Source organism: Acartia tonsa, chromosome 2 (assembly GCF_053477335.1).
Source record: "Acartia tonsa isolate MP-2025a chromosome 2, ASM5347733v1, whole genome shotgun sequence".
In the NCBI taxonomy this organism is placed as follows: Eukaryota; Metazoa; Arthropoda; class Copepoda; order Calanoida; family Acartiidae; genus Acartia; species Acartia tonsa.
The window spans coordinates 46,494,786-46,520,045 of record NC_137261.1 but is presented as its reverse complement, the minus strand read 5'-3'; the positions used below and the strand labels follow the sequence as shown (position 1 = coordinate 46,520,045).

General features: G+C 32.7%; 1 protein-coding gene across 1 annotated transcript; it reads right to left on the bottom strand.

Moving 5' to 3' along the window:
- Positions 1-1,621: 1,621 nt before the first annotated feature.
- On the bottom strand, positions 1,622-24,143 carry LOC145312579 (uncharacterized). The gene is made up of 23 exons (XM_080151835.1): positions 24,011-24,143; positions 19,548-19,675; positions 19,198-19,244; positions 16,808-16,830; positions 16,368-16,441; positions 14,565-14,647; positions 14,262-14,376; positions 13,776-13,866; positions 13,231-13,308; positions 12,701-12,799; positions 12,375-12,498; positions 11,905-11,980; positions 11,421-11,549; positions 9,980-10,094; positions 8,598-8,747; positions 7,565-7,594; positions 6,548-6,648; positions 5,943-6,039; positions 5,591-5,679; positions 4,893-4,980; positions 3,709-3,759; positions 2,748-2,851; positions 1,622-2,108 (listed from the first exon to the last, which is right to left on the bottom strand). Exons 2-23 carry the CDS (start codon positions 19,568-19,570, stop codon positions 1,949-1,951), a joined length of 1,947 nt encoding a protein of 648 aa, XP_080007961.1. The 5' UTR covers positions 19,571-19,675; positions 24,011-24,143; the 3' UTR covers positions 1,622-1,948.
- Positions 24,144-25,260: the final 1,117 nt, after the last annotated feature.

Here is a 25,260-nt window from a genome sequence, read left to right as displayed (position 1 = left end):
CATAAACAATTTACACATTTATACTATATTATATAGTAAAACAAAATTTTTTACTTCAATTTTTAATGATTTTTCAGTATGGATCAGGACTGGTTCTAATCCAGCGGATATTAATCGGTTTCAAAACGGCATACTAGTATAAATGTGATTTTTCAGTATGGCTCATAAAAATCTGTTTAAAGTTTAAAGTCCATTCTTATTTTATGCCTAATATTATTTTAAATAATTGCTTTTCAATATATAAGCTATTTCTAGATAATGTTTTACTCTCCACCTATTCATTTTTCAACCCTAGCCGTAAAGGACTAAGCTGCTAGTTAATTGAAAATGCTTTTCCTTTACTACTTGCAAATGAGTAAAGACTTTGTTCCGTAATTAAAAAGAGAAAAGAAAAAGAAAAAAGATAAAATAGATAGATAGAAGGATAGATAGATAGATAGATAGATAGATAGATAGATAGATAGATAGATAGATAGATAGATAGATAGAGGGAGTGAAAAAAGGGAGAGAAAAATGCAAGTAAGAAATATCAAAGTTTTGTGTTATGTTTGTAACACACTTAGAATACTAAATTTATCAGGGTGGGAGGGGGACATTGGGCTGTTTATTACACTAGTCCCCAATGTTTTATAATAATGTCTTATTCATTGGCTTATCAACTTTAGGAACTTAATGATTGGTTCATTAATATAAGTGTTTAAACGTTTCAACCATTAATTGTAATCTACAGAAGGGGTACTTTGGTGTATAATCATTAGGGATGTACATCAATTTATCGGCCATTGTCTTATCTCTTTAGATCCCTGAAATTTATAGAGAGAAACAGAGTACTCCACCTTTTATTAAACAACCTTTTCTTTTTATTTATACCAGTGGTTGCGCCCCTAGCATCAAAGGGCTCTGCATTGGTTGGGGTAGGAGATGGCAAAAAATAGCTTAAATCCAAAAATGATATTGCCTAAAACCATCCCAGGACCTAAAATAGAGAACTAAATCGGCTTACTAGTTATTGAGATCTAAAGCTTCAGAATAATTCAAACGTGGTACTAGATATCTTAATAAACAACCATTTCTGTATTTCTTTTTGAGGGAATCAGTAATGGATTTATTATTATTTGAAAATTACAATTTGCTGGATGAACGAACTGTCCAATAAATAAGTTCCATGTTAGCAACCTTTTTTCCCCTGTCATAATATCCACGTATATTATAATATATATCCATTGGATCAGTATTATTAGTATTGGAGTATTTTATTCTTTCAAATTTTACAATATTACAGAAGTGCATAAATAAATAAAAATTAAAAATAAGCACCCTATGTTTACAAGAAAATTTATTTTCATATCTAAAAATTATTATACACAGAAAGACATTAGTTTACAAAATATTAAATCAAAAATATAAACATTAAACTTTTTATCTACAAAAATATTACAATTTACACATATTGTTATAACTAGAATTTATAAAAATCACAACAGGGACATATTTTTTCACAAGTAGCTCAGAACAGTAAAATATTGTACATTAAGAAAATATTTCGCCAGGAATTTTTAAAACTGACTGTTAGACAAGTCATTTGAAGAAAAATAAATAATTTTTTAATTACAACTTAAACAAGATATAGTTTTTTTTTCTCGCATCGTATTATACACAGCTTTCCGCGGATATTAATATGAAATATTATAAGATTTAAACCAGTTGTGTAAGCCCAGAGGGGCCGAATGCCCGGTTTAACAAAACTGGTTTTAGTTGTATTATTTTTTTTAATATTCGTGGAAACTGGTCTGTAAAATGACGTTTTTGAGATTTTTCAGTATGGCAAAGAACCGGTTCTAATCCAGCAGATATCAATACGTTTTGAAACCATACTGGAAAACATTAAAGACTATAGAATTACTTAGTTTTAGAGTAGATGTGTGTGCAACCAAAAAAGTAAATACAATCATACAAAAATTATCGGTTCTTTTTTATAAGAGCTGGAGTAAACATCTTTGCTGGAGGATTTATTGTAATAATTTCTGCCCAACAAATTTTGTTTGACGGATTCTTTATCATATCGGTCAGTCCGGTCGGATGATCTCTCCCTGTATCTTTCTCTCATTCTAAAATATAATAACATTAAACATTGTGTTATATAAAAGTAACAGGATGTCTAACTGTATTTGTGTGTGTGTCTGTCTGTAGCTAAAGATCCTGCTAAATGCTGAAACAATATGGTTTTTCTTTACTGCAAAGCTTCTAATAAGATTAAGAGAAGGTTTATAACTATGTTAGGAAGGGTATCTTAACCCTCCTAAGAGAAATCGCCCCTTGAAAAATAACAAAACAATAAATTAAAGTGACGCTCTAATCCCACAATTTTCAGGAAAGTTTTTCTAGGGTAGATTGTTAGTTTATTAGTGGAGGGATAACCTAAACTACCAATAGATATGACTCTGAGCTAAAACTACACCCAATTGTTATCTATTGTTTTGTTTTAGTCAAAAAGACTCTAAATCTCCATCATAGGGTATACTATGTCATAGATATTGTGACAGATTCTTGCATACCCTGATAAAAGGTTTATTCAAGCTGGCTAATATAACTTATGAATTTACCCCATCCCCTCCCCTAACCATGAAGGAACAAATTTTCCAATATCGTAGGTGTGAAAAAAATTCTTTTGTCACAATATTCCATATTAACACGTCTAACTTTGCAGTTACAAACATTAATTTTAAAAATCTCATAAAAAATATGACCTTGATTTTCTATCAGTCTCTTTGTTGAGATTCCTATCCATATCGTAAGCAGAACTATCCTTTTCAGCTCTTGTTATATCTTCAATAACATCAATATCATAAGCCTAAATAAAAATATCATAAGCAGAACAATTATTTTCAGCTTTTGTTACATCTTCAATAACATCAATATCATAAGCCTAAATAAAGATATCATAAGCAGAACTATTCTTTTCAGCTCTTGTTATATCTTCAATAACATCAATATGATAAGCCTAAACAAAATATTAACATCTTTTAAATCTATACATCAAGGCCCCTATATCTTCTTTGATTATAATATTTAGGAAAAAATTAGGAGACACCAAACTATTATCTATCCTTTTATAAAAAGAAACAGGGTGTCTGCCTGTCTATAGCTTAAGATTTCGCTAACCACTGAACCGACATCGTTCTCCTTTACTGTGAAGCTTTTTATGGGTTCAGGTAGGTTTTTAACTTTTTGGGGGGAGGGTACCTCCCCCCAAAAATCTTCCGGTATTATCCTCTTAGAAATTTTTTTTTCAATATTGAAAATTTGAGTACCCCCCCCCTCCCCCCCCGACAACGAACTATGAACCGTGGCCGCAGCGCTCGGCTCCCTAGCCTGCCTAGCCGCAGCGCTCGGCCCCCTTGCCTGCCTAGCCGCAGCGCTCGGCTCCCTAGCCTAAAACCTAACCTAACCTAAAATAGTTGTTCGTCGGTAGTCGGGGGGGGGGGGGGGGGGGGGGGGGGTACAAAATTGAAAAAAATTGAAAAAAATTGAAAAAAATTGAAAAAAAAATTTCTAAGAGGATAACGCCAATCTTCCCTGGAAAAATCCCCCACCCAAAAATGAATGTAAAGTTGAGGATCGAAATACCCTCATTTTCTCAAGTGCTTTATAGGTCTTTAGGGGCGTATCCGCTAGTTGTTGTAAACAGAGCTAAATTTTGTTACCAACCTGTCTCTGAGATCTATCATACCAAACTGGAATCGGAGGTAAACCACCATCCTGGCAGAAAAACATAAATTTGTATAACAAAATAACTTTATAATTGTTTTTTTTTTATAAAATAATGATGTTATTATCAATGATTTTTGTTAACTTTAAGGCAATTAATAAAATTGTCGATGAACTAAACTATTTACATGTTTTTAAACGACAATCAATATAAGGGCTTTCATGCAGATTTACACCTTTTATTAATCTTTCATATATTGTTTTGTCTGTCAAAAGCGCTGGACTTTTCGCCTCTAGAAAAAAAGCCCCCGCCTCCTTAAAAATAATTGTTCATCATTTCTTAAGTTTACCCCTCCCCCTTGAAGCCCCCAGTGAAATGATAAAACAGAACTACCTTTGAGGAAGATAAAATTTCTAGATATTGAGCAGGAACTATACCAATTTTACCTAGAGAATGTCCAGTATACCAATAATAGTCTAATCTAAACAAATATCGAGCTGGAACTATACCAATCTTACTAGGATATTTACCTTAGAGGAAGATAAAATTTCTAGGTATTGAGCTGGAACTATACCAATCTTACTAAGATAATTACCTTTAAGGAAGATAAAATTTCTAGGTATTGAGCTGGAACTATTACAATCTTACTAAGAGAATTACCTTAGAGGAAGATAAAATTTCTAGGTATTGAGCTGGAACTATTACAATCTTACTAAGAGAATTACCTTAGAGGAAGATAAAATTTCTAGGTATTGAGCTGGAACTATATCAATCTTACTAAGATAATTACCTTTGAGGAAGATAAAATTTCTAGGCATTGAGCAGGAACTACACCAATCTTACTAAGAGAATTACCTTTGAGGAAGATAAAATTTCTTCTAGGCATTGAGCTGTAACTATACCAATTTTACTAAGAGGATTACCTTTGATGAAGATAAAATTTCTAGGTATTGAGCTGGAACTATACCAATCTAACTAAGAGAATTACCTTTGAGGAATATAAAATTTCTAGGTATTGAGCTGGAACTATACCAATCTAACTAAGAGAATTACCTTTGAGGAAGATAAAATTTCTAGGTATTGAGCTGGAACTATACCAATCTAACTCAGAGAATTACCTCTGAGGAAGATAAAATTTCTAGGCATTAAGCTGGAACTATACCAATCTTACTAAGATAATTACCTTTGAGGAAGATAAAATTTCTAGATATTGAGCAGGAACTATACCAATTTTACCAAGAGAATGTCCAGTATACCAATAATAGTCTAATCTAAACAAATATATCAAAAGTAGCACATACAATATTTAATTTTAAGTAATTGGTACCGCACACCTAAGGCCTCTAGGTGGGGTGGGGGAGTCGACCCTCTCCTACTTTTGATAAGAAGTAAAACAAATTTTTGGAGCTTGGGGTGAAGGGATTTTTCTCTCATGGAGGGTGGTAATACAGAAAATAGATAAAAACCTTTATAAACTTGGAGAAGCTACACTGTAAAGAGAAATCACATTGGGTCAGCAAGTTCCTTCAGTACAGACAGACATATGTACATCCTGTTACTTTCAAATACGGATACAAAATTATTACAATATAAATAAAAATTAAGAACGGTATTTTTTAACAGTAATATTTATACAACAGTGACCTGTGTGTTTGTTAAGATCTTGTAAACGGCTTTACTTATTTTTCCAGAATGAAAAGGTTTAACGCTTTTTGGCGATTGCTGTGATTTTATGATTATGCATGTATGTATTTTGCTAATGTACTAATAATATATCTATCCTTTTGTTTATTGCAATTATCTACCTATGCATGGTTTTAGCACAGTTAGCTGAATTGTATCTGTGAGTAATATAGACAAGTTGAGCCTAGCTTAATCTACCTGTGAGTAATATAGACAAGTTGACCCACTTCCAGCGACAATTCTCTGTCTGTTCTTGCAGTGTACTTCGTTTTAGCAATGGCTCTCACCTTAAAATCAATCAATTAATCAATATTTGTACTATAAAGACTATTGATCTAATAAGTGACGTACGCCGTACAGTAGCAAAATTTAAAAGAAATGCCGTCCACTTTTTTCACTCCACTGTTGAATTACTGTGCACGCCACAAGAGAGTTTGTTTGTCCTTAGAATTTTAAGTCCAATGTCTCCTCCTTCCCTGACTTTTCTATAACATCAATTTATGGGTCAGTATCTAATTCGACATCTAGCAGATAACTAGCAACTGCATACCTTTTCATTACCATCGTCGCCATATGTAAGGATTTTGATATGATTTGCGGGAATAAAACCCATGACCCCATGGCACTCTCCATAATACCAATCAGGACTGAAAAGATCATTTTTCATCAGTCAATAATAACAAAAGATAAAACATGAAAATGACAGATAATTTTTAAGTGTAATATTTTATTCATTGATATCATCTATTCAAGCCAAATACTTCTAATTGTGCAGAAACATGTATTTGCCTGTTTACTGGCTAATGCATTCTCCCTTTTTAATAATACCTATTGCAGGATGGATGGCTTTAAAACCAATTAATATCTGATAAACTAAAACCGGTTCTTAGCCATATTGAAAAATCATGCATAGCATTGTAAAACAGACAATTTTCCACGAGTATTGAAATAGAAATCATAAAATTAATGTCAGTTATGTTAGCCCAAGTCTTCGGTCCCTTTGGGCTAACAAAACTAGTTTTAAACTTTGAACTGCTTTATCTTTTTATACCCGTGGAAAGCTGTCTATAATACGATGCTATATGTAGATAATTTTTTAGTATGGCTAAGAACCAGTAAACAGGCAATAAATTACTATTTTTAAGATTCAACTACCTGAGTCGTCTGTGCAGGAATACAATCTGTCCAACCTGGAGATCCAGTTCTATATCCTTTCTTTTCACATAGGGATGTGTTACCAAGGCAGGGCTTCGGGGCTACAAATATAAAGTTATAAATGGTTGTAAAACATACGTGGATAGTATGGCAGTGGGAAAAATTGTCGTCAATTAAGGTTGCTATTTCTCCTGTTATTTATTGGTCAGTTCGTATATCCAGTAAGGGGTGGGGTGGGGTAAAGGGGGGAGATAGGGGGGATTGCTACAAGTTTTACTTTATTAGAGTGTATGATAGTCTGGTAAAAGATCCAAGTAATAATTAATCCATTAAGGTTTAATATAAGTTTCTGAACTACTTAATTAACATTGTATAGTGGTATGCATGTATGACGATCCGTCAACTCAATAAGATAGAAATAGTTTTTTTATGTAGGCTGTCGCCTATTTTATACAAGAAAGAAAAAGTATTTTTGGTCTGGGATTTCCATTTGTTAAGTAATATGTGGTATCAAAATTAAATTTCTAGATCATATTTTTCAAAATATTTATATGATTTGCTACTTATGGATGTTATCATCCTTGCTTTCTTTTTATAAATCTTTTATGAAAACTTCTAAAATAAGTAGATTTCGAAATCATTGTATAATTTAGAAATATTATTATATTATTTTGAAAAAACTAATTTTGGACATTTTAAACATTCATACGGTTTCTATTTGATAATACCAATTCAAATATGAAAAAATGTCCCCAATTGTTATAAAATATTTTCTCGTATTCATTTGAATCCGGTGGATAGGAACCGGTTCTCATGAATACGAAAAAACTATGTCTAGCATCGTATTATATCCAGTTTTCTACAAATATAGAAATGTACAATCATAAGATTAAAACAAGTTTTTTTAGCCGGTGCCTTCGGCACTACGGAGCTAAAAAAACTAGTTTTAATCTTATAATTGTACATTCTATATCCGCGGAAAGCCGTTTATAATACGATACGAGAAATAACTATTACCTTTTCTACGTCTGCCGGTAAGTAGGGGCTCTGAAAACAATTATACGTACAATTTTTGTCTTTTTTTTTGTCAAATAATTATAATCATTAATCTTATATCATTTGAATAAAAGTAAAGAAAGATTTTTCTAGCATGGTTTTGAACCAATTAAGATCCGCTGGATTAGAACAGGTTCTCAGAAATCATGTATTACAGTCAGTTCTCCACGAATGATAAAATAAAAATCATAAAATTAATACCAGTTTTGTTAGCCCGGTCCTTCGGGGCTAAAAAAATGGTTTTAATCTCATGATTTTTTATTTCAAAATCCGCGGGAAGCTGTCTATAATACGATGCAATGTATTACTAAAAACGCACTTTTTTAAAAATAAATTTTTACATGTTTATCAAATTAGTAAATTTCTCATGATATCTATGTTGAAATAATATATACTATGGTAGAAATTATAACCTCATCAATTATTTTTAAACTGTCTATTGTTTCTAAATTGAAACTCTAAACCACTAACAATTTTTTTTCGTGGTGGTCATTATTTCATAAAAATTTGTAAAATAGCGCACATTGGGGGGAAATGTAATGATATATGGCAAAGTCGTTTGAAAGAGTCAAAATATGAGTACTAAAATAGAGCAAAAATGTTAGAATAGTAATCGCTTTCCGCAGATATCAAAATGTAAATTTATAAGAACCTAGTAATAGTGTCTAACTTTTTATCTTTGTGACGTAACAAAAATTCATCTTTTTTTAGGGGTTTCCTTTCCCACCTCTCCTCTCATCCTTCGATTTTTGTTACGTCACAAAGATAAAAAGTTAGACACTATTACTAGGTTCATTTATAAGATTAAAACCACCTTTATATTCGTAGAACACTGGATATAATACGATGCTATACATAGTTTTTTTTTCAGTATGGCTGAGACCGGGTTGTAACATACCAGTTGCGATGCGATACTGGAAAAAAGATTAGCAGAAAAAAAATGAAAAAGAAAACAAAAATTTTAATAAGTTTACTGCTTCGAAAAAGCACTAACCTTCTTCCTTTTTTCCTCAACTTGAGTTGATTTATTAACTTGTGTTGCAGAGGGTGCCTGGGGTGCCTCCTCCCCCCCGTCACATGATTTCAGATGATTAAGTATGGCAGATATATTGGCGGCGTTGGTGGCAGAATCTGTACTTTCATCCTATTTAAAATTAGGTTATTTTTATATAATTAGGGTCAGTCCGTTCGTCCGTTTTGGATTTTTAGAATAATGATAATGAAAGGACAACAATGTGCAATATTATGAGCAAAGCATCTTTGTAATCAAATCTTAAAAGTGAAAGTATACCCTTTATATGTAGTATTAAATTCGATACTCTACAATTTGTGTTCGTTTGTCCATCCTTCTCATTTTAGAGCCTTGCTTTTATGGATTCTGTCATCCTTGTTGGTGCAGATCCTCTATAACTTAGGGATTAACGTACTTCAATCTATTTCTAAGTTTTGGTAGATTTGAAAAATCTAATTAGAACTAATCTTGTCACGTTTCTTACTCTTATTAGATAATGTTGTCTTGCTACGCTATTTATCCTTATACTAAAGTAACAGGATGTTTGTCTGTTTGTTTGTCTGTGTGTCTGTGTATCTGTGTGTCTCGAAGGATCTCGCTAACTGCTGAACCGATCGGGTTCTCCTTAACAGGGTAGCTTCTCATAAGTCCCGGGAAGGTTTATAACTATTTTCTTGGGGGGTGGGACACCCCCAACTCCCCCAAAAATGAAAAATACCCCCCCCCCAAAAAAAAAAGAAATCTTTTTCTTTTAAAATCTAAAATAAGAAATTGGGTTATCAAATTCGACTCCCCCCTCCTCAAGTGCCCCTAGAGGCCTCTAGGGGCGTAGCCGCTAGTCCTTATACTAAAGTAACAGGATGTTTGTTTGTCTGTGTGTCTGTGTATCTGTGTGTCTGTACCGAAGAAGCTCGCTAACCGCTGAACCGATCGGGTTCTCCTCCGAAATTTTTTTTCAATATAAACGTCAAACGTTATAAATTATATTTAAAATATAAAAAAAAATATTTAAAGTGCCACTAGAGGCCTCTAGGGGCGTAGCCGCTGGTCTATAATATAAAGTAGTAAGATGTCCTTTTGTCTGTCTAATTCTTAAGATCTCAGTAACCACTGGAGAGACAAAGTTGTGCTTCTCAGGGTATATACTGGTCCTGTGGTGGTTTTAGCTATTGTCCTTAGGGTGAGACAACTTCCCAAAAAAAAAGATAAAATTACCCCCAAAAAGTTTTGGAAACAAAATGAAATGAGGGGTAAAACTGTGCGAAGGGGCGAAGACACTCTTCTTTATTTATACAGGAAAATATACAACAAAATTTGAGGCTCTTAAATGGTTAAAGGTTTTTGCAAAGCTTGAAATTCTTTACCTTTGTTTCAAAGATTTCTGAATGTACAATAACTTGCTCCACAATTATACTTGATCTTTTATTTTCTGTTACTTCAGCTACTGTAGTCGTCTCCTGGCTTTTAGTAAGTTCATGCCTGAAAATTTTTAAATCAAAATTTTCTTTCATTGTTCATTACAGTAAAAGAATATAGGTGGCACGAGCTATATGTAACTCTACCCACGGGGTGGGGAGCCTGTGCCGACTTTCAATTGGGTCTTTATCAGCCAATAGTTTCGAGAATATAGATTCGCCAAAGATCCTAAAGTAATTTGCTAGAAGACGAAAAAGGGCCCCACCACTTGGGCCAGGTAGTTGTCTAGATTATACATCTATAATTATACATTTATTCAATGTCCAATCTTTTTACTTAATCCATTCAAAACTAATTGCATGATTAAAATTAGATATTTAAACTTTATGTTTTCTTTAATGGTTTGTAAAATTGATGTTTTTCTAGTTTGTGTCTGTCCGTATGTTTTTACGTCACCACATCCTTACAATTAACCAATTTGATGAGTTATAAAATGCTAGAGTTGTGTTAAAATCAGGGATCGGAAGCCGCGCGTAAGCCGCGTGTAAGCCTCAGTGAAATCGTCATTTTATCACTATAAAATTTAGCTGGATGTATAAAACTGTCTCTTTATTAGACAATCCTTCTTTCAAAAATTTCTTTTTCTGCTCACAAGCAGGTTTAAAACTGAGGCTTATGCGCGGCTGAGGCGCGGCTTCCGAACCCTGGTTAAAATATTTCTTAAAATCAAAAGAACCTATTTGAAGAATTGCTACTCTTTATTGTTTATCATATGATCATTAACTTTATATTAAAATATTAATTTTAAGCTTAATTATGGGACATAACTTTTTATATTGATATGACTTTTGAAATAGTGATTCTTTAAATGATTAGACATATTAACAAAAGCATAGCAACTACAAAATCAAAGACACTAAGAAGTACTTTATTGAATTCTAAGAAAAAAATACAATATAAATGTGGAATTTTTAATAAGGAGTGTTAATTATTAATGTTGGTGTGTCACTTTGTCTTCTTTGTTGAGCTTCGCTTTCATGAATTTGTCTTTCCCGCGGTATAATTACATTTTACTGCAAATTGGAAAGAAAATTGTATGCAAGTGTTTACTAGTTATGAGGGACGTATTTACTATTTAATGACTTAATTAGTAACTTTATAATCATTTTCAACTATACTTTTAGTGGGTGTAAAGAAAATTTTAAAAAAGCTCAATAAAATTCCAAAACTTATTATAACGAAGACAAACCTATAGCCAGTCAAGAATAGCAATTTAGATACTGCCTTGTAAAAATCTAAGAATAAAATTATTTAGTTTCAAAAACTTGTCAGATTTGGAGATGTGTTTGAATATTAGATACAAATATGATAAATTGATTTTAATCTTACTTGTACAGTTCAGCAAGAGGTCCTCTAGGTTGTTGGCCAGAATAGATAGATACTTCTTTCTCTTCATCACATTTCTCATCCACATCATTATTAACCTTATTGTCCTCATCATTGTCATTTTGTTCATCACTACAATAGTATACTTTCAGAAAAAAAGTCTTTTAAGAATCAAAATATAATTACTTTAATGTTGCATCAGATTTTCATGTTCTCTAATAAAATAATACTCCCAGCTGACTAAAATAATGATAACCACCGTTACGCCTTTACCTTGCCTCCTAAGGGATGAACAAACTGACAAATAAATGAGGTCCATATCAACAACAGTGTCTCTATCTATCTCTGATTCTATTTCATATAGTCACCCTTCATTATTGAGATCAATGCTAGCTGTCTCTAATTCTATTTCAGTTACTTACCCATCATTTTTAAGATCATAGCTAGCTTAAGATCATAGCTAGCATCTTTAAGTTGATTTACTTACCCATCATTATTGAGATCATAGCTAGCATCTACAACAGTGTCTCTATCAGTTTCAGATTCTATTTCATCATCAGCATCTAGATAAGAAAGATCATTGTTGATCAGGTCTAAACAATACAATAACCCTTTTATAAAAAGTCTCAATACCTACTGAACTGATTTAGGTTCTCTTTTTTAGGTAAACTTCACATAGGTTTTAGGCTATTTCCTTTTTTGATTGTAAGTCATTTGATGGTTTTAGACTAACTTTCGAGCCCCTTTCTATACCTTTGAACACAGAGCCTCTAGACGCTAGGGGTGCAGCAATTTAGTCAATCAATTGAAAAAAGTTTTAATAAATATTTTTAGTGATATTTTGGAAGCATAGACACAGATGGCTAATTCAATGTTAGGACATCCTAAGCAATAGGTTATTTGTGACTGGGCACTAACATGCTGACATACAAATAGAGGCAGAAATGAATTGTATACCTTCATGCACAATAACAGATGCCTCAAAGTTGTTGTTCTCATCATCATCATTATTTTCTGTAACACTGTGAATATCAGTGTCTGCAAGACTCTGGTTTTCATAGTTCTCATCTTTGGATATTTTCTGAATATAGAATCATTTTGTGGTAGTTTTAAAGAGTGGGGGTACAGTTACACCATATTTTGTAAAATTTTGAAAATTAAATTTTAAAAACACTTTGTAGAATTATCTTGGTTTAGGTTTGTAATGGTTTGTAATTTCAGGATTCTAATATAAAAACCTATATTTGAGGAAATAAGTATTTCTAAATTATTTTGAAGCACACCTGATGAGTTTCATGATAAAGTTTATCAAAAGTTTCCACACAAATCTGTTGATCCTCAAGGTTTTCAACTTCTTCCACTTCATATTCTTCAGTATTATCCTAAACATCAATATCTTAATATTTGGGATTTTTGACTCAATACGGATAATTGTAAACCGATTAATATCCGGGGGGAAGGGGGAAATTTAAAATTTCAAATTCATTTCGGGGGGGGGGGGGGGGGTAATCTTTATATCTGAGGAGAACTTTAGTAAATTATTTGTTTGAAAGATTTAATATGTACATTTTAAAGCTTTTCAGACATGGAATAACCACATATATAGAGTATAATTCCTTAAAAAGCTAACCTCAAGACACATGCAATCCTTTGAAAACTTGATTCATTAACACACCAAATTGACAGGGATAAAAGTCTCCGAGGTTGTTAAGCCAACAAATGAAATGCATTATTATAGGGCTTAGGGCGCTAGTGAAATAAACAGCCTAATGTCCCTCCCTCTCTGTCAAATTGATATATAATTTGTATGTACCTGATGATCATCATTATAATTCTCAGTCTCATCATTGTTGTATTCATGGTCATCTATATCCTGACCATAATCCACATTCTAAACATTACAAATATAAACAGATAAAAACCAGCTTTAGAAAGCACAGATTTTCTGTAATTTTTTATTGTTATGCATCCAGCCATCACTTTGATGTTCCTTCAAATTAATGAAAAATAGTCTCCTCATTCTAAAGTTTCTATTACACTTACTTACACACCCATACAGCCATTAAGGTTATCACAGTTACAATTTAATTTACTTAATATGTCAGAATAGGTTCTGCAATATTTTAGAATGTTAGCTAGAACATGATGTAAGGGTAAGTCTCTAACCTAATAATTGTCCCGTGGAACAGTACATAGCAGACAACCAATCCTTTGATGGCATGATTTTTGTCACAAAATACAAACTATGCATGGTAATGAGTTCTATTTTTAACGTTTTTAGTATTGCTGCTAACAATCTATTAAAAAAAATAGTGTTAGATTATTATTACTGTGCTACTTTTTTACAACTTTCCTTACCTTATTGTTCAGTTCAATAGTAGAATAATATGGTCTTCTTCCAATAGTTTTCATTCCATTCGATTTTCTCATGTCCAAGGCTGATTTGGGCCTGAAAATTATATAGACAGGGTGCTTTTTTAATGGAACAAACGAATCATTCATTAAACCCACTTATCATTGACATAATTTGATCATTAATATCTTATTTTCTTGGGCATTTTGAATCAGAAAAGAAAACCTATTTTTGCAAAGGATCAAATTTTATCAATGGTAAGTGGTTAAATCAATGCTTTTGTTCCATTAAAAAACCACTGTATATACACAGTGGCGTGCCGAATGGGGGTGTTGGGGTGTCATCAATCCATCAAACAAACTTCATCTATTAAAAAAGTAAATAAACTGATTATGGAGAAATAGACTTATTATTATACTACTAAAACTGATAAATTTTGAATTGCTTAGGCTTCCTTTAAAATAATCTGAAATATCCAAATTTTGACTAACCTAATAGTATAGTTATCAGTATTGTTGGCATAATCAATATTGATTTCATATTTGCTTCTCTCGTCACCTCCGGTTTCATCATTATTCTCTTTATTGTCTTCATTGTCATTCCCTGCTTTTAGGATTAAAGAATTGATTGACGGGAAAAACAGTCTCTTAACGGTCATAACATGTAAAAATGAAGTATAAAACAATATACTTTGTACATTATTTAGCCTATAGGGGAGGGTAGGGTAGGCTTGGAAAATAGCCTAAAACCACCCTAAAATTTTGAAATTCCATGGAAAGTTTGAATTTTACTACATCCTTCAATCCCTGCATTTTCTCTTTCCATAGATTTCCCTCTTTTCTTTTTTAACTTCTGTAGGGATCTTCTAATACTTGACCTAAAGATTAAAGGGATCTAATGCAGTTCACGGTAAAATATTGCTGGTAACGAATATTGCTAAAAAATTATAAATTTTAAAGCCTGCTAGCTGCCAAACGGCTGAACGTACAGATCATGCCCGCACATAGTTTTAAGCGGCATAAAAAGGCCTACAAATAATCTGGAATAGCCATAAATCAGTAATTCATATTTATCTTGCAGTGCAGAGAAATGCGCGAAAAAGACCTATTTTACGCGGTTTTTCTTCGGTGAAGCTTTCCCTGTGCATCATTGGATCTTGGCTATTCCAGATTATTTGTAGGCCTCCTTATGCCGCTTAAAATGGTGTGCGGGTATGATCTGTACGTTCAGCCGTTTGGCAGCTAGCAGCCTTTAAAATTCATAAATTTTTAGCAATATTCGTTACCAGCAATATTTTACCGTGAACTGCAGTAGATCCGATTAAAGTTCATATTTTGATTTAATAAGTATATAATTTTTACTCATTAAAGCATCATGTCTTTTTAAGTATAAACTGAAGATTTGTTTTAAGAATGAAACACCATGTATTGGACTTATCAAAAAAAAATAACATGTTTAATTAAACTGAGTTGATCACTCTATCCTATTATGTAAAGCAGTAAGCTTTTTTGTCTGTAGTGAAGGATCTCACTAACTGCAAAACTGATTTGCTTTTCCTTTACAGTGAAGCTTCTTACAGTTCCAGGGTCGGGGGAGGGTATCTTCACCCTTAAAATAAAAGATGACCACACAAAAAAAAATTATTTTTCTCAAATTGAAAATGGAGGGGGGGGGGAGTGGTAATCGACTTTTCTCCCTCCCACCTTAAGTGCCCCTAGAGCCTCTGGGAGGCGTAGCAGCTAGTATTACAGAAAGTAGTAAGGTTTATTTTGTCTCAAGCTTAAGAGTTAAGAGCAGCCGCTAGTTATTACATAAAGAAATCTGCCAGCTAGGATCTCAATGATCATCAACTGATAAAATTTCTATTCTTAAAAGGACTCTCCACAGAAAAATCAACTTTGGATTTTTGAAAATCTAACCTGAAATTATTATTCTCTGTTCAATTTTAGGCATTTTTTGTTTTTGTGGCATCGCGATCGAAGCCCTTTGAAATTTTTGACCTCCTTTAAGTGAATCCTCCCGCCATTTAATTTGTGCTGCTTTAGTGATTTTTAGCTTCTATTTTTGCCGCCGTTGCCGCATTCATCGCCCTTCTCCGCCGCTACTCCGCTATTCATTGCTGTACGTCGCGTTTCAATACATGCTCCCCTCTCCCTTGTTCAGAAATTAAATGGAGGCTGGGGGTGTTGTGTATAGCAACGTACGCAATGTATAGCGGAGTAGCGGCGGAGAAGGGCGATGAATGCGGCAACTGCGGCAAAAGATGGTTATATTTGGCGGAGGCGAACACAAAATGGAGGCGGCAGGATTGTCCAGTCAAGGAAGAGGATAAATCGTAGAGCGGCCGGTTGCAATGGAGCAAATGTTCTTTAGCGGCGAACATATATTGAGTGGAGGAAAGTGTAGTATATATTGTTATAGCGGCAGTACAAATAGGCGGCGGACAAAATTTTAAAAGGGCTTCGATCGCGATGCCACAAAAACAAAAAATGCCTAAAATTGAACAGAGAATAATAGTTTCAGGTTAGATTTTCAAAAATCCAAAGTTGATTTTTCTGTGGAGAGTCCTTTTAATACAGCTCCTGTGCTGGTTTTACCTGAAATTACCAAACGGAGATTTCTGAAAGTTCATGCTTTCTTTATTTGTCAGGGTATATCTTCCATTCTCATTCTTTAAAATAATAATCATTATATAAAAGTAACAGGATCTGTGTGTGTCTTTTTGTACCAAAGAATCTCTGTGTACTGATATGATTCTCCTCTAGAGTGTAGCCTCTGAAAGGTCCCGGGAAGGTTTATAACTATTTTAGGGGAGGATTCCACCAATATCTTAGCTGAGAGAAATCGCCTCTAGAAAAATGCCCACCCCCCCCCCCCAAAAAAAAATAACTACATTGAAAGTGGGGGATGACTCCCTCCTCCCCTTAAGGGCCCCTAGAGTCCTCTAGGTGCGTATTACAAGGATGAAAATATGTCTATGTCTGTAAGACATAGCCGTCCTTGTTTTTCGTTATACATAGAAGAAATATGTTCTTACCTTAGCCTCTAAAGCCACCTCTCCTGAAACAAAAGATCATTAAACACTTTTTATTGTCTTCAGGCAAAGACACAGACGGACAAACCATATAAATATTAACGAACAGTACTTAAAAAGTAAAAGAAAAAACCCGACCCTACATTTTAAGTGTCATTTTTAAACAGAAAGAAGTAGAAAAAATGGGAAGGGTGAAGTTAAGTTGGTAATTATCTATCTTTTTTTAGAATAAGAGTCCCTACTTTTACATAACACTACCTTTCTTAATGGTTTATGTCCGGAAAATCTCTATTAAGATACTAACATTAATACTCGAAATTTTTTTATTACAGCCGGAGATATTAATGGCGCTGAAGTTAATATACATTGTTTAATAACTTATGTTTTATTTCTTTTATGTTGCACCAGATTTTTATGTACTATAATAAAGTGATGCTTGCAGCAGGCTAGAATAACGATACCCACATCTATCCCCTTTACCCAAACCCCTCTCATCCTACTGTTAAACGAACTGACCAATAAACTAGGTCCATACTTTTTTATTATAATCTAACATTCTATATTAGTGGCGTGTATGCAGAAGGGGGTGTAGAGGGGTATTTCCAACCTCTTAGATGCCCAACCCCTTTAACCCCTGTACATCCCTCTTGACAAAAGTCTACATCGCCTCAGAGGATCCAAAGGGGGTGTCAAGCAAAAAAAGACTTTAAATTTAAGGGTGGTGTGAAAAAAGCTTACACCCCCTAAAGCTCCCTTGATGATGGTTAAAGGAAGGTGTCAAAATTTTCGCATGCGCTTCGCGCACCCACTCTGGCAAAATCCTGAGTTCGCATTGCTCTAAATATATGTTAATTCATGTTTTTTATAATTTGTATACTTCGCAATTATAGATGTTATCATCCTTGGTTTTCTACTCTTCTTAAACCTTGTTGAAGAATATAAGTATTCTAAACTAATGAAAAAATAAACTTTTGTAAAGGCGGCGGATTCATCAATTTTCATTCCAAATTTTCAACTTTTATAATAGGCAAACTTTTGGGGTGTTTTTTCAATGTAACTGAAATATTCCGTTTTTATATGAAATAATATTTCTTAATATACCGCAGCAAGTTATCAGCTTGAACTGATTGAAGCTATATTACATTTAAGTTATACATTAAATTCCAAAAAGCCATAAAAGAATAAGAAAATTATTAAAAAAACTTTGGGGACTATAGTGTAATTAAAAGCCCATTGGCCCCTTACTTACTATATATCACCATTCTGCAGTGTATAAGTCTAAATATTTGCCTTAGTTATAGAGTAGCAGTTATCTTTAATTATGACGTAATCAAAACTACTTTAAATGCTTGGTTATTACGAGAAAGAAAAATTATCAAAACAAAGAGCTGACAATAAAGTAAAAGAATAGAGGAGGCACTAGCTATAAGCAACTATACCAACGGGTAGGACCCTGTGTTGATATTCAATTGGTTCTTTGAATATCAGCCAATATCGTCGGTAATATTAACATAATCATGTCACTACAAAAGAGCCGAGTGCAATTTGCTAGCAGACGAAAAAGGTCCCCACGCGGGGTTATACATCTATACTTTTACATTTATTGAGCTGAAATATTTTTGAAAAATTATTCAGAATTGAATGAACTCTTTTTTGGCTAAGTTTTGTAAAGCTTAGGGCTTAGGATTGGTGGGTGTGCAAAACTTTTCTTTTGATTGTTGCTATTTTAATTTGCAAAACTATCTCTAAATGTGGTTTATTTCATTTCAAAATTATTATCTTTCATTTACATAAAAAAACTCTCAAAGTAGTAAGGTGTTTTAAGTAATACATTTTATTTTGGAGGAGTGCACAATGCCTTTCAACGTGCAAATAGGCTAAAACCTTACATAAATCATTATTTTGAATTGAAATTTGTATTGTTTATTGTTTAAACCAGGCAGACCAAAAACAACCTGGAGGAGGGAATTCCTTGAGGAACTGAGAAAGAAGAATTTTTCATCTTTCAGTGCAGCCTCTACTGAGGCCCAATTCAAAGATAAATGGAGAACCATTGTACGTGGCCTATGCTCTGGAAAGAAGAGATAAATGGCGATGATGATGATTGTTTATTGCTATCCTGTCTCTAAAACTATAATGTAAATAAGTTTATGATTTTCAGGGCAGCTTTACTGGTGCTTTATTTCATAGTCAAAATCGAGAACTGAAATTAATTGGCAAGGGTGAAACCTGTGAGGCTACCAAGAACCCAATATACCCTGCCCTAACCTTACAAAGTAATAAATAAATTAACAAAAAAAAATTTTTTAAATGGTTGGGAGTTTCTGTCCTCGACAAGGTACTCTGGGAATGAAATCACAACTTTTGTATAATCTGTGATTGTATGTAAATACCTGTTTCAACATCAGATGGTGGATTTACAGAATATTCTCCACATTTTCTGAGAAAAAAATTTAGTTTATAACATTTTTAAAAAGATATATTTTACCAATAAATATTATAATAATAAGGTTTTTTTTCAAGATTGATATACTATTTTATAAATTTTTGTTTGTTTGTAAAGATCTCGCTAACCACTAATCCGATTCTGTTTTCCATTTTAGTCCCTGTGTTGGTTTTAAGCTATTTCATCTATAAAGTAATATGTTTTTTGTTCCCAATCTGTCTATTCGAATACAAAGAAAATACTATAAGCAAAGGGTGCCGCCGCAAGTCTTTAGAGATAATAATATAAAAATAATACCTTGTTCTTTTGAATTTCATCATTGCCCAACACACCGCCACCTTTGCGTCTCAATGTTCTTGTTGATTGTGTGTGTGTATGTGTGTGTGTGTGTGAGTGTTTGATTTTGAAGAAACCAACTTCTCAATCTAAATTTAAATCTTTCAAATTTATCTGAATTTTGCCAATATTAGATTTTGGGATAGGTAAATGGTCTCTTATTTTTTTCGGTATTGGCTTCAAACCAATTAATATCTGGTGGAACTGGATAATAACCTGTTCTGAGCCATATTGAAAAAACATGTATCATATCGTATTATAGACAATTAAATACGATTAATAAAATGAAAAACCATAATATTAATACCAGTTTTGGTAGCCCGGGCTTTCAGACCTTCGGGTCTAACAAAACTGGTTTAATGTTATAACTTTTCTAACATGGTTGCTAATATGGTACTCGTTTATTAATCAGTTCGTTCATCCAGCAGGAGAAGAGGGGTTGGGGTAAAGGGTTGAAAGAGGTGAATCGTTATTTTAGCCCGCTGCGAGTTTCACTTTAATAGAGAACATGAAAATCTGGTGTAAGATCCAAGTTATATTATATCCAATATTTAAACTAGAGTTGGGCCGGATATCCGTAGTGGCCGGATATCCGGCCATTTTCTATATCCGGCCGGATATCCGGCTCTATAATTTTTTATATCGGATATCCGGTAATTTGGCCGGATATCCGGCGTTGGCCGGATATCCGGCATTTGAAATCAGCCGGATATCCGGTATCCGGTATCTGGCCAAAAAAGTATCCGGCCCAACCCTAATTTAAACCAAGGACATATTTATAGGCTATTGAACCATTACTACACCCCTGTCATAGTGCACAAACATGCATTGCACACACAAAACCCTCTCTCTCACTCCCTGCATTCAAAAATGCATCAAATATAGGCATGTAGTATGTATGCTGGGATCTAAAGGGATTGGACAATAGATATATTATTACTTGGATGTTACACCAGATTTTTATATTCTCTAATAAAGTGAAGCTCGCAGCGGGCTTAGATTACGATACCACACAATTATCCCCCTGTACCTCATTTCCTCCTCTTCTACTGGATGAACGAACTGACCAATTGAGACTGATAATAGCAACATAAATCGACGCCAAATGTTCTCTCAATGTTATTGCTGTATAACACCGTTAAATGTCTAATACCTGAAGTTATGTATGTATATAAAGCATATATACACCACAAGCATATACATTTATCACAAGGTTACAACTTATCATTCAATATTATAATCATATTTTTATATATTAAATTTAAGTTGTAGAGGGGGGGGGGGGTGATTTGATCATTGGTATGAACGGCAAGATGTCCAATTAGACAGTTAAAAGTTTGTACATTCTTTTTGGTCAAGGGAAGGGGAATCTTCATAAAAGATTTTCGACGCCTTTCTTTCATAAATGGAAAGTCAATAATATTTTTCCAAAGGATTAGAATTCAGCAGATTAATTTGAGGACGTAAAAATCTTAATTCTTTCACAATTTGGCCTTATCCGTACGTTTATTTTAAACATGTTGCTTTTAACCTTTTTAACAACAATTTTTATATGTGATATAATTATCCTATTCATCTGTTTCTTTTAATACTGATTCCTATTACAACAAGGTACAGTTTTATAAGCGAAGCATATCTACAGGGTCATTCAAGAGAAATGATTTTTTTAAAAACTTAATTATGCATAGAAAATAAAACAATTATGTAAAATCCTTTATATATTTGGAAAACCTATTATGAGACATTTATGTTTCAAATAGTTGAAAATGATTATTTCAACAAATTTTGTCCTAAAAACCGGTTTTTCCAAAGGCCTTTTTTTCGAAGATTTATTGATTTAAAGGTTGTAAAAAAATATGCACCTTTTTTAAATTCAAATTTCGCGGCTTGTGTTAATAGTAGAAAAATGTTATGCATATCGTTAGAATCGTCATAAGCTCTATTTTTTTACTATATGAAAACCTTTATAGTGCTACGCATGGTATAGGAGCTACGAGGTAAAATGTTCCAATTTCTTAAAAATTTTCAACCTTTTTCTCAAATTTTTCAACGTAGCTCCTAAACTATAAAAAGCACAAAAACGGTTCTTATATTTTCAAAAATTAGAGCTTATGACGATTCCAACGGTATGCGCAACATTTTTCTACTATTAACACAAGTCAAGCAATTTGAATTTCAAAAAGGTGCACACTTTTTTACACCCTTTAAATCAATAAATCTTCGAAAAATGGCCTTTGGAAAAACCGGTTTTTAGGACATAATTTGTTGAAATAATCATTTTCAAATATTTGAAACATAAATGTCTCATAATAGGTCTTCCAAATATATAAAGGATTTTACATAATTGTTTTATTTTCTATGCATAATTAGGTTTTTAAAAAAATCATTTCTCTTGAATGACCCTGTATAATCGAGACTTAATTAAGAAGTAAGAATTAGGGTTGGGCCGGATATCCGGTGTGGCCGGATATCCGGCCGGATATCCGGCCATTTTTAATATCCGGCCGGATACCGGATATTGAAACTATCCGGCCGGATATCCGGCTCTATAATTTTTTATACTTTACACCAAAAATCTCTGCTTTTTAAAATCTTAAATGGCTATAATTTTCTTATTATTGAAGCTAGAAGAACATTTTTTCTGAATAAGTTTAACTTTATGTAAATTTATATAAGATTTCTGAAGAATTTTTTTTTAAACTACTTTAATATCTGGTAATTTGGCCGGTTATCCGGCCGGATATCCGGTAATTTGGCCGGATAACCGAATATTTGCCGGATATCCGGCGTTGGCCGGATATCTGGCCGGTTACCGGATATCCGGCATTTGAAATCAGCCGGATATCCGGTATCCGGCCAAAAAAGTATCCAGCCCAACCCTAGTAAGAATGCCCTTCAACAGTAACCTGTATTTAAGCAGTTTTGCAACAAATTTGAATACAATTTTGTTTAGACATTTACATTTATATTTTGCTTATTTTGTTCTGACCTACCGTTTCAGAGCTGCGCTTTTATAAATGTCATCATCCTTGTTTATAATACATTCTTTGATTCAATATGCAAATAGAGTAGCTTTGCTACAAAAGTAAATAAAATAAGTGTTTGGACAAACACCTTCTTTCATCAGACCTGCAATCCTATAGTCATTTAAACTACAATTTTACAGATTTTTTGTTTAATTATACCGTTTAATGTGCTGTTATTCTGTCATGTTAAGAAACCAACTTTTGTAATTTCACTCTTATATTCCAGGGATGTAGGGGACATTTGACCATTTATTACACTTGTTCCCAAAGTTTATAATAACGTTTTCTTATTCGTTGGTTTAACAACTGTGGGGACTTTTATTGAATATTGGTTGGTTAATTTAGTTTAGTGTTCAAACGTTTAACTACTAATTGTAATATACAGATGAGGTACATCAATTTATCGCCCATTGTCTTATCCCTGCTTGTGTGTATATTATCCTAAAAGCAAATGTATGCAAATAAAAATCAAAAGGAAACTTTACTTTTAAAGTTGTTAGCTTGACAACTTTCAAGATATTAAATAACGTTTGTCAATAAGTTATCTAAAACGGCGAGTCGGACTTACGGGCTATCGAGAGGTTTGTAGTTGACTTTTTTGCAAAGATCTAAAGGTATAAGACAATGACCGATAAATTGATGTACATTGTACATCCCCAATGATGATGCACAAAATTAATCCCTCTGTATATTACAATAATTGGTTGAAAAAAGTTTGGACACTCATCTTTATGAACCAACCAGTCAAAATATAAAAAAAAGTCTCCAAAGTTTTTAGGTCAACGTTTAAGAAAATTTTGGGGACTAGACTAAAAAACAGCCTAATGTCTCCTCCCTCCCTTTCTTGACCATAAAAAAAAACTAAGCCATAAAGTTTAACCACAGATATGTGATAAATTTAAGTCATAGGATGTCCCATAAAGTCTTTTTTTAAAGTTTGTAGAAAACTCTTTTAAATTTATTCCAGCTCACGTAAACAATCAAATAATATGTATACAGTTGGGGATTTAAATAAGAAATGGTGTGATATGGGCTAGAAAATTTGTACAAAAAAAATAATGCTTGTATTTGGTAAAAAAAATCAAATATAAGTATTGTAATATAAGAATTTGCTTATAACATAAACAGATTAAGCAAAGCAAGATTCTGAAATACTGATACATAAGTAATATTCTAAAATCAGCTAGTTTTTATAATACACAGTTTAGTGTAAAGAATAACAATACTTTCCAGTCTGGCTTCGAAACCAATAAATATCCGCTGGATTAGAATCGGATCTCAGCCATACTAAAAAATCATGTATAGCTACGTATTACAGACAATTTTTAACAGAAATTGTAACAAAAATTATAAAATTAATATCAGTTTTGTTAGCCCGGTGCGATAAATAATTATTACCTGTTTTAGTTTAAATCTCCAACTTTCCAAATACTTAACTTTGCAACTAGAAAATAAACACGCTAAAACAACTAGTGCCTAAATATTTGAATATTTGACTAAATTACTAGTCAGGAATTTAAAATCAATTCTGTACACAGATTCAGGCTCAAGTGGATTTGATAACGTTCATCCTAGTTTAATTAATCAAAAAAAAACTTATAGTTTTAATGCTTTTCTTGATCAAGTATTTATTAACTATGCCTCTTTTAAAAGATACTATTTTAAACATTAGGTAAAAATTTAAGGATTATTTATCTAAAACTAAATTAAATCTTACATGACCAATATAAGAAATCTCTTAAAAATCCAGACAGACAGACAGACAAACATATATATCTTTATACTTGTTTTATAATACATGTTCTTTATTTAAAACAAAGTTAAAAACAATTTAGTACCAATCCTTTTAAAAACATGAACAAGAACAAGTTAAAAACAATTTTGTACATAAACCAATCCTTTAATCCAATTGATTTGAAGAGAACCTTATCAAAGCTTTTGAAAACTCCCAAAATGTATGGGTAACTTAATCTTTATCTCAATAACTCATACCTTGTTTTAATAGAGTAGAACTATAGAGTAATCATGTTTAATTTTCTTTACAAGAACAAATGTTAACAAATATTGATTTAAATTATAGAATCATATCTATTCATAAGGAGAATCTAGGAGTTAAAAGCAGATTCATAGACTTAAACAATTGGAGTAAATGACTTCGAAACCGATTGATATCCGCACGATTAGAACCGGTTTTCAGCCATAATGAAAAATCATGTATAGCCTTATATTCCAGACAATATTACAAACAAATTAAAATTCATCAAATTAATACCATTTTCGTTAGCCTTTGCCATCAGGGTTGACGGAGCTATGTCTAATCTTATGATTTTTCATTTTGATATCTGCGGAAAATAATGTCTATGAGAGACATAAATATTAAAGTATTTAAACTTCTGGTATTTAAAGGTGATATATTGTTAAATAAATAATTTTTTTGTGTGTTACAAAACTAGGAAGAAAAGGGGGGAATGCTTAGACTTACTTACAGGAGTTTTAAAAGCAAGGGGTTTATTGTCAATTGAGTTTTACTCATTTTTCCTAATTGGAATAATTGTGGCTACTCTAAAATCTCTATGCCTAATTGTTCATAAAAACCAGTTAATGCTTGCTCTAATTAATAGATAAATATACTATTAATATTAATATAT